Here is a 10296-nt window from a genome sequence, read left to right on the forward strand (position 1 = left end):
TGGACCGCAATGTCCTGGCTATTGGCGGTGTCCTCTGTCCTGTGCATCCCAGAACATTATCAATGCTGGGATCCAAGGTGACAGAGACTTGAGCTCCCCTGCCACCTCGCGCTCTTGTGCTGTAGCAAGTGCTAGTATTTGAAATGACACCCCTACGTGGCCACTATCCTCGGCAGTGCCATGTACATTGGCAGCAGGAGATCTTAAGACCGGCTCCTCACCGAACACAAACTCCCTGGGCAACAGGCTTGTTAATGAGCAAAGCTTCTTGTCCGAGGAACCAGAATGAGCTAGAGTAAAATCCTCAAGCCTTGTTTGGTGCAGAGCAGCACTGAGCAGCTGCTGCCTGCCCTGCACGCCCAGAGTGGGAAAGAGAAAGTGACTGGGTCCTTACAGAGGCTGAACGAGGCTGGAAGTCTGTGCCAAGAAGCAGTCTTCACACTGAGGTCACCAGCACAGTGCCCACATGACCGCCCGCTCTTCCACACGCCATTGTAGGCTGGGTTTAGGTGGCAAGCTTTCAGTGGAGGCTGCCACCTTGTCGCCTTTCATTTGTACAGAGCAAATGCTTTTGAAACCTGTGGTCTTTACTGTGCCTTTGACAGGAAGAGGTGCAGCGGGGACACAGTGCATGTGTCGGTGACAACAGCTGAGACCGTGCCTCGGCGCCAGTGTGCCTTTAGCAAACGCCACCACTGGCTGTGGCATCCCCAGGACTGCATTTATCCTGTCTAAAGAGGCCAATGTCTGTTTCTACGATCATGTGGCCAGCCCAGCATCATAATGTTTGATATTTTTTTTAGCCCCAAAATAATATGGTAAATCTAGATTTTTGTTTAAACTTAATTCCACTAAACGCTGACAACCTATTAAAAAATAGTTTTGGTCCTAAAATGATCAGGATAGAGTGGGTCAGGAGGAAATGGAATCTGTGCAGGGCGGCCTAGCCTGGGACCCTCAGGAGGAAATGGCGTCTGTGCAGGGCGGCCTAGCCTGGGACCCTCAGGAGGAAATGGCGTCTGTGCAGGGCGGCCTAGCCTGGGACCCTCAGGAGGAAATGGCGTCTGTGCAGGGCGGCCTAGCCTGGGACCCTCAGGAGGAAATGGCGTCTGTGCAGGGCGGCCTAGCCTGGGACCCTCAGGAGGAAATGGCGTCTGTGCAGGGCGGCCTAGCCTGGGACCCTCAGGAGGAAATGGCGTCTGTGCAGGGCGGCCTAGCCTGGGACCCTCAGGAGGAAATGGCGTCTGTGCAGGGCGGCCTAGCCTGGGACCCTCAGGAGGAAATGGCGTCTGTGCAGGGCGGCCTAGCCTGGGACCCTCAGGAGGAAATGGCGTCTGTGCAGGGCGGCCTAGCCTGGGACCCTCAGGCCTTTAAGTGGTGTCACAGCGCTTTCCTTTCTCTGCAGGGGCGCTGTCCTCCGTGCCGGCTGTCCACACCTTCTCTCTGTTTGCGGGCTTGGCGGTCTTCATTGACTTCCTCCTTCAGATTACCTGCTTTGTGAGCCTCCTGGGGTTAGATATTAAGAGGCAAGAGGTAAGATCCAGGATATGTGGGACTCTAGGGTCTTAAGTGAAGTCAGTCTCCGCATGGCCTCGTCCCTCTGTACCCTAGAACAATCGGCTGGACATCCTGTGCTGTGTCCGAGGTGCTGGTGATGGCCGAGGCGCCCAGGCCTCTGAAAGCTTCTTGTTTCGCTTCTTCAAAAACTCCTTTGCCCCACTTCTGCTGAAGGACTGGCTGCGACCAGTTGTGGTACGGACTTTTTGTGGTTTCTCTCTGTCTTCTCCCTACACAGGTGTGTCACATGCCTTCTGAGAGGCTTGGGAGGGGATTCCCACCCACTGTTAATCCACTGCAAAACACAAAACCAAAAAGTACAGCAGCAGGCCCTTTCTAGGGCTTTTTGGTTCTTTTGGTTTTTCGAGATAGGGTTTCTCTGTATAACTGCCCTGGCCATCCTGGAACTCACTCCGAAGACCTGGCTGGCCTCAAACTCACAGAGATCTGCCTGTCTTTGCCTCCCGAGTGGTGGGATTAAAGACTTGTTCCACCACCTCCAGGGTATCCTTGGGTTTTCTGTCTTATACGGTAGCAGAGTCTGGCTTTGGCCTGGGAATGTAGTCCAGTGATAGAGCACCTGCCTGGCCTTACACAGGGCATGGGACCAAGAGTAAAATAAAACCATGTCTTTCTTTGGTCTGTAAGATTTTATTTCTATTCTTGAATTTATTATTACATTAGCAATCGGTGTCTTGCCATTTGCTTTTCTTTCCAGATAGCCGTATTTGTGGGTGTTCTATCATTCAGTATTGCAGTCGTGAACAAAGTGGAAATTGGATTGGATCAGTCTCTTTCAATGCCAAATGTAAGGTGCTTCTCTTGGTTAACTTTTAGCTGCTGATGGAGTCTTCAGGGCATGTGCGTAGGTGTTAATGCTTGCTTCTGAATGCAAATCCCACGAGGGGTGACGGTGAACTCCAGGGCTATGCTGTAGTGGCCGCTGGCACTGTGAACGCACACTGCTCTTCATGGTACATAGCCTTAGTGGTGAAGCAGCCAGACTCCCAAGGTCACCTAATGAAATCCCCTCTGGTTGTGGCTTAGCAGCAGGTGCACACTGGGACCGGGGACAAGAACCCTGAGTCTAGGTTGACAACTCGGGCGCCCGACATCCTCGTTTTTTGTTAGCCATCACCATGTCCTTCAGTTCCCATCAAACCATACTTTTCTCTTCTTTGGTCTTCGTTTCAGGATTCCTATGTGATTGATTATTTCAAATCCCTTGGTCAGTACCTGCACTCGGGCCCACCTGTGTACTTTGTCCTGGAGGAAGGCCATGACTACACCACCCGCAAGGGGCAGAGCATGGTGTGCGGCGGCATGGGCTGTGACAGTGACTCCCTGGTACAGCAGATATTTAACGCAGCTGAGCTGGACACCTAGTCAGTATCGACCGCCTGCTCCTTTATGCTTCCTTTCCTCTTTACTGTGTTTGAGATAGGGTCTCCTGTATAGCCCACGCTGGTCTTGAAGTTGGAGCTTGCCCCATCTCAGCCTCCTGGGCGGTAGGGTTACAGACCAGATGTGTACCACCATGCCCAGCTCAGTTTGGGTCCTCTGAGCAGAAACAGGCAGAAGGAGGAACTCTTGGCCAGCATCTACTCAAGCCTGAAATTTTGCACTAAAAACAGATTTTCTTGGGAAAGTTGCTTTTTGTTGTTGTATCTCAAAGTCTATTAGACTGAGTTTCATGTAAGCAAAGCCAGCTTATTGGCCACATATCATCTTGAAGGGTTCTCTTCAGTCACACCAGTACAGCAGTCTCAGGTGGGGAGAAGGACCGGGAGTTCCCAGGAATTCCCAAGCCAGTCACGGATTTTCTCTCCTCTCCAGCACCCGGATAGGCTTTGCCCCGTCGTCCTGGATTGACGATTACTTTGACTGGGTCGCTCCGCAGTCCTCCTGCTGTAGACTCTACAATGCCTCTCACCAGTTTTGCAACGCTTCTGGTACCTTCATCTCCTTTTCCACATCTTCCTTTCTTTCTTTTTTTAATTTCACTTGCTCATGTCATTTTGCCCTAGTTGGTGCCTGCTTGTCGGTGTGGGCTGCACCTCCTTCCCCCGTCACTACCCCGTCCTCAGCTGTGCACGCATGTACCCGAACAAGGACACTTGGTTCCCCAGTCCGACCCTTCAGCTTGTCCAAACCACATTTATTTTCTTGATGAAAGCATGGGAGAGTCTGTGCTCTTTGGTGCTGTTCAGAACAGGGCACCTACTCCAGTGAGGGGTTTCTGTGTAGTTTGCCTGAGATGAAATGACTTGGGGCTGACATTTATTCAACTATGAAATTACACAGAGCTGAAGCTTTTATGGAGGGAAAGATGCAGGAAAACCCTGTACTTTGTCTTAAGTGGTTGTTGTTGCTGTTGCTTTTGTTTAAATCGTGGGGCCCTTTTTTCTAACGATTGGCTCTCCTCTTTGCCAGTGATTGATCCAACCTGTGTCCGTTGCAGACCTCTGACTTCAGAGGGCAAACAGAGGCCTCAGGGGAAAGAGTTCATGAAATTCCTGCCCATGTTCCTTTCCGATAACCCCAACCCCAAATGTGGCAAAGGGTAAGTACTGTGGAACCATGTCTGATAAGCATCCTATTTAACTAAGAAACAGAACTGGATGGGTAGACTTGTGGGAAAGGGCCTCTTCTCTGCCCTGGACTAATGTCCTGTAAAAGTAGAGCCCCCCCCCCCCCCCCAGTTAAAGAAACCGCCTGGTGTTCAGCAGATTTAACCATTACTGGGCACTGGTTTTCCACGCTCTGGTTCCTGTCCCGACCCTGGGCAGATTCCTATGCACACTGTGAAGGAGCAGAGGCAGAGGTGAACACACTGGAGAGTGAGAGGCCCAGGGCCCGCTCCATTGTGCTTAAGGAACAATATCTCTGCTTTGGTGACGTGTCTAAGGGTCTCAATCGCTGTGAAGAGACACCATGACCACAGCAGATCTTATAAAGAAAAACATTTAATTGGGGTGGCTTACAGTTGTAGAGGTTTGGTCCGGTATCATCAGGGTGGGACGGGGCAGTGTCCAGGCAGACATGGTGCTGCAGAAGGAGCTGAGATTTCTACATCTTTGATCCACAGGCAACAGGAAGTGAACTCAGACACTGAGCAGTATCTTGAGCATAAGAGACCTCAAAGCCCACCCCCACAGTAACACACTTCCTCCAACAATGCCACCAAATAGTGCCACTCCCTGTGAGCTTATAGGGGCCAGTTACAGTCAGACTAACACACTGCCCATTGCCCACATGGACTGGAAGATGTGGGCCCATGCCTGGCCTAGAAATATTAAAGATGAAGGGATTGATTTGGAAGCTTTTGTCAGTGAAAGTTGACCATCACGTGTGTGATATAACTCACATGGATGGGCTTGGTTTTGTAAGAATCACATTTGAGAGTCTTCTTGTGTGTGTCATGTCTATTTTGAGATTTCCACTAGTTCTGATAAAGACTATCTCTAAAAAGTTAAAAAAAAAAATAGATCTTAGAATTTGCCTTGCTTGTGATTATTGAGGATATTCTGGAATTTTCTTCATGAAAGCATGGGACTTCTTTGGAATTCAGTTAGAAAGTATTAGCTAAAGGGAGTATCTTTAGCATGAATTCTAATTGTTCCTAATTATAAACACCCAGAGTCAGGTATCGGGGTGAAAGCTGAAGATCAGAGCAGCAGAGTGGCCAGAGTTCTTCCCTCTCCAGTGCTCAGACGAAGGGCGATCCTGTCCTCAGACTGCCTGCATTGAGCTCCTGTCTCCACCTCCCTAGTGCTGGGATTAAAGGTGTGGGATCCCAAGTGCTAGGATCCCTTTTGTGTGAGCTCTGTTTCTCTTTCAGACTGAATCAATTCCATATAGCCCAGGGTGGTCTCCCGAGTGCTGGGATTAAAGGCGTGCGCCACCCCTGCCTGGCCACTATGGCTAACTACCGTGGCTAGTTCTGTGCTCTGATCCTCAGGCAAGCTCTATTTGTTAGATCATAAAATATCACTGTACATTGTCATGCCAAGCACTTCACTGGCCTTGACCCATTTGACACTCCCAGCCCATGGGCATGTGCTGGTATGCTCTTTCACAGAGGGGTGGTCAGGGGCCTTCACCTCACCTGAAGTGCTCATATTCTCCCCTTCCACCCTAAGCCATCGCCGTGCTAACACCCCTGTTCTTCCTCAGGGGACCGTAACCGTGCTGACACCCCTGTTCTTCCTCAGGGGACCGTAACCGTGCTGACACCCCTGTTCTTCCTCAGGGGACTGTAACCGTGCTGACACCCCTGTTCTTCCTCAGGGGACATGCTGCCTATGGTTCTGCTGTTAACATCATCGGAGATGACACTTATGTTGGGGCCACTTACTTCATGACTTACCACACTGTACTTAAGACCTCTGCTGACTACATTGACGCCATGAAAAAAGCCCAGCTTGTAGCTAAAAACATCACAGAAACCATGAATTCTAAGGGGAGTAACTACCGCGTGTTCCCATATAGGTAAAACAGGGAGGGCTATATGGGATGAGGTGGGTGGGCCACAGATTCCTTGCTCTCCTTCTGACATCTGCTTTACCCTTAGCCAGGAGTGGAGTGTGAGGGGGACTGGAGGTGAGCAGGGCCAGAACCTTGTGGATCTGGGGACTGCAGATCTTGGTGCACTGTCCCAGCCCAGAGAGACACATGGCGAAGTAACACAGGAGAGAAGGCCTTGCACAAGGGACATACCAGTCATTGAGTCAGCAGCTGGCAGGGATCCCTGCCCAAGACCTAGGACAGTGCTTTGATACAGACTTTTCATTTGCTGGGTTAGTTTTTTATTTCCCTATTGCTGCTGCTGCCTTTTCCTTGAGAAATAAGGAAGGCAGAACAGACAAATGATTGTTTTTCTCAGAGCATAAGCGTGCTGTCGGTTGAAGAGTGGCAGCTTCTTTGTGTGGCCATTCAGAGTGTGTCCTAATTATCAGGCAGAGCTGAGCTAACTCTGTCACAGCCCAGGTTGGTTCCCAGAGCAGCCCCGAGTGGTGTTCCTTTTCCTAGCAGCCAGTAGAATTCTTTGGAAGTGTTTGTAAAGCAGCAGGAGTTGGTCTTACAAGTGAGAACTACGTAAACACACACTTGGGTCACTTCGGACCTTGCTTTGGATGCCAAGGGCTATGAAAGACAGCTGGGTGGCTCCAGGGTCATCATACCAATCTCAGTGGTTGTCTGGGGTGTCACCTTTCAGCAGTCTTCCCGCTTTGTAGGGTGGTGGGGTAAAGAGGAAGACCCCAGGGTGCGAGGAGCTCTAACCAAATACTGTCCTTCCTAGTGTGTTCTACGTCTTCTATGAGCAGTACCTGACCATTATCGATGATACCATCTTTAACCTCAGCGTGTCTCTGGGCTCCATATTTCTGGTGACTTTGGTGATTCTGGGCTGTGAGTTGTGGTCAGCAGTCATCATGTGTGTCACCATAGCTATGATCCTGGTCAACATGTTCGGTGTCATGTGGCTGTGGGGTATCAGTCTAAACGCTGTTTCCTTGGTCAACTTGGTGATGGTGAGTCCAGCTCTACTTTGTCCCTAGCGCCTGTGACTCCTGCACGAACTGTACTTGGATCTCATATAAGTTCTGAAGGGGGCTGAAATATCATGGCTGCCTTTTGCTCTTAGTGCACAGGGAGAGTCAGGATGAGCGCTTGAGTCAGGCAGGGTCCGGGGAGCACGGAAACCATCTGGGAGCAGAAGCTCACTCAGTGTCTGAGCTGGGAGTCCCAGCTAGGGTGGCTGAGGCAGGAGGCTCGCAAGTTCACAGCTGCAGTCTTCTCCCCTCTCGTTTGCAGCTGTAGAGTGAGCAGTGTAGTTTGTGGTGCTCATGTGAAATGTGGCCCCGTGACCTGGTATGATGGCACATGCTTATCATCCCAGCATTCAAGAGGACAGTGAGTTCCAGACCAGCCTGAACTACAAATTGATATCCTGTCTCAAAAACAAACAAAAAACAACCTATAGCCTAATGACATTAAGATACCCAAGGTTTACTTACCAGGTTATTCTGCAGGGCTTCCCATACAGTTGCCAGGTAGTTAGAAAGTACTGAAGATGTAGCCAGGCATGGTGATGTATGCACTCAGGAGGCAGAGGCAGGCGGGTCTACAGAGCAGGTTTCAGGACGGCTAGGGCTATGTGGAGAAACGCTGTGTCCAAAAACAACAAAAAGAAAGTATTGAAGATGTGAGCTTGAAAGAGTATTAATGAAAGGTAAACATTCAAATAGGAACAACTTCAGAGTGGTAACAGGTCCAGACGAAGGCATGACGGTGTGCTGGCTCAGTGGGGAAGGACAGGTAATCATGAAAAGTTCCCAGAAATCCCTAGACAAAACCAAGTCGCTCCAGAAAAGTGGAGTCAGGCAGCGCCTAGAGCACTTGAGTGTCCTGCTGTGGTTTCAGGACTTCCAGCTGAAAGAGATCTGTTCTTACAGAAATGCTTTGTTTCAGAGCTGTGGCATTTCCGTGGAGTTCTGCAGCCATATAACAAGAGCATTCACCATGAGTACCAAAGGAAGCCGAGTGAGCCGAGCGGAAGAGGCGCTGGCCCACATGGGTAGTTCTGTGAGTACAGCCTCTTGGAAGAGACACAAACAGAATTTGGATCCATTCCTTAAATGACAGCTCCCAGCAATGACAGATTTTCATACAGTTGACTAAATAGCTAGCTACACCTTGAGCAGACTGTGATTCCTCAGAATTGTCCTTGTTTGTGTGGTCTTTGAGGCAGCTGGATAGCTGAGACAGGAAAGTCAGCACTGTGTGGCTACAGCGAGGCTCTCCTGAGCTCCAGAGCCTGCAGAGCTGTCTGGAGTTGATTCCTGGAGGTCCTTGATGCAGTTCTTTATCCCTGTTCCCCATCAGTCACTCTGCTGCTATAGAGAATATCAGTAAAACGGAAATTTAAGCATTTGCTTTGTGATGTCAGAGACTTAAAATATTTCCCAGGCCAGCAAGGTGTCTCAGTAGGTCTGTTGTGCTTGTTATAAGAAATGACTACACAGTGTTGTCCTGAGCACACATGCATGTTGCTTGCCCATCCCCACACTGTAACCTTTTAATTTTTTAGTTTCTGTCTTAAGATCAAATACTTCTTGATTTGAACCAAAAAGCCAACGCCATTATAGTTGAGGAACGTAAGACAGTTGTCTTGGAAACACATTGCTTTTACCCTTTCTCCATGACTAGATGGTGTTGAAATAAGAGCGGCGGGGCTGCGTTCCCAGCACCCCGGCCACCTGCTTGGCTAGCTTATGCCCGAAATAACAACACACAAACTGTATTCATTTAATCACTGCTTGGCCCATTTCTATCTAGACTCTTCTAGGCTAACTCTTGCACCTGGACTAGCCCATTTCTTATCATCTGTGTAGCACCGGTCTTACCGGGAAGATTCTAGCCTACGTCCATCCTGGGTCGGAGCTTCATCGCATGCATCTTCCCGGGAGCGGGGAGCATGGCGTCTCTCTGAGGCGTCTGCTCCCGAGAGGAGAGCTGTGGAGTCTGAGCTCACTTCCTCTTCCTCCCAGCATTCTGTTCTGTTTACTCCACCTACCTATGTTCTAACCAATAAAATGGGCCAAGGCAGTTCCTTTATTAGCCAATGACCTTCCTCCATCAAGATGGCTCAGCCAATGAGGTGCTTGCCACACAAGCATGAGAACCCGAGTTTGAATCCCTGCACTCACATAAGGTGGACACAGAGGTACCCGTTTGTTACACCAGCTCTGATGGACAGAGAGGAATGGATCCCTGGAGTTCACTGGCCAGCCAGCCCAGCTGTCTGAGCTCCAATTCCAGTGAGATTAGGATCCACTGAGCAAGGCACTCAGAGTCAGCCTCCAGCCTCCACACATTGGATACGTGCAGACAAAGTCCTTTCCTCCTGGCTCACAGAGTGTCTCAGTAGTTCTGCAGCCGCCCACAGCTAAGGCAGGCTTGTGTGAAAATGTGTGCTCGTTTAATAGGCTAACAAGTCATTTCTACCTCTTCAGGTATTCAGTGGAATCACACTTACAAAATTTGGAGGGATTGTGGTGTTGGCCTTTGCCAAATCTCAGATTTTTGAGATATTTTACTTCAGGATGTACTTAGCCATGGTCTTACTCGGAGCCACTCACGGGCTGATATTTCTTCCTGTCTTACTCAGCTACGTAGGTAAGAGTGCTAAAAGAAAATCATATTTTCTGGGCTTGGTGTCACAACCCCTGCAGTCCCGGCACTTGGGAGGTGGAAGGTGAGATCCAGAGTTCAAGGTCATCTACAGTTAGTTTAAGGCCAGCCTAGGCTGAAAGACCCTGACTCAAAAAGAAATTTTTAATCTTGAACATTCCTTTGTATTTGAATTTGCACTGATGGCCACTTGATAATTGATACTGCATACAAAATTATCCAAGGAAGAAATGAAGTCTTCCCAGGACTTTATGGTTAGCCAGATTAACTGCCCTGTTTACTCTGAAGTCAACTCTTGACTGGCTACTGCCATGAGATGAAGGAGGAAACAGCCAGCCCTCCCAGCAGTCCAGGGTGGTGACTGTCCAGAGCCTGTCAAATGCTATTGCTGCTCTTGGTGATCCCACCTCATCCAAATGGCCTCTGCTTGAAGAGAACAAGAGTGATTCACCTTTCAGCGTTGTTAGGAAGTTGAATCATTAAAACAGAAAATTGAAGGCTGGAGAGATGGTTCAGTGATTAAGAGCACTGGGCACTCTTCCA

At 49.5% G+C, this 10296-nt stretch overlaps 1 protein-coding gene across 2 annotated transcripts in view; it reads left to right on the forward strand.

Annotated features, from left to right (window-relative positions):
- Npc1 (NPC intracellular cholesterol transporter 1) overlaps positions 1–10296 on the forward strand; it is a 47490-nt gene that overhangs the window by 36210 nt on the left and 984 nt on the right. For both annotated transcript variants that reach the window (XM_041659871.1, XM_041659872.1), the window contains 10 exons: positions 1406–1533; positions 1612–1752; positions 2276–2365; positions 2752–2942; positions 3394–3509; positions 3991–4120; positions 5848–6048; positions 6860–7091; positions 8032–8145; positions 9576–9738. In XM_041659871.1, coding sequence (XP_041515805.1) covers positions 1406–1533; positions 1612–1752; positions 2276–2365; positions 2752–2942; positions 3394–3509; positions 3991–4120; positions 5848–6048; positions 6860–7091; positions 8032–8145; positions 9576–9738 — 1506 coding nt within the window. The remainder of the gene's footprint in view (positions 1–1405; positions 1534–1611; positions 1753–2275; positions 2366–2751; positions 2943–3393; positions 3510–3990; positions 4121–5847; positions 6049–6859; positions 7092–8031; positions 8146–9575; positions 9739–10296) is intronic.

This window comes from Microtus oregoni, unplaced genomic scaffold (assembly GCF_018167655.1).
Source record: "Microtus oregoni isolate MIOR12 unplaced genomic scaffold, Mior012 000011F_ref0000422, whole genome shotgun sequence".
NCBI classification, from domain to species: domain Eukaryota; kingdom Metazoa; phylum Chordata; class Mammalia; order Rodentia; family Cricetidae; genus Microtus; species Microtus oregoni.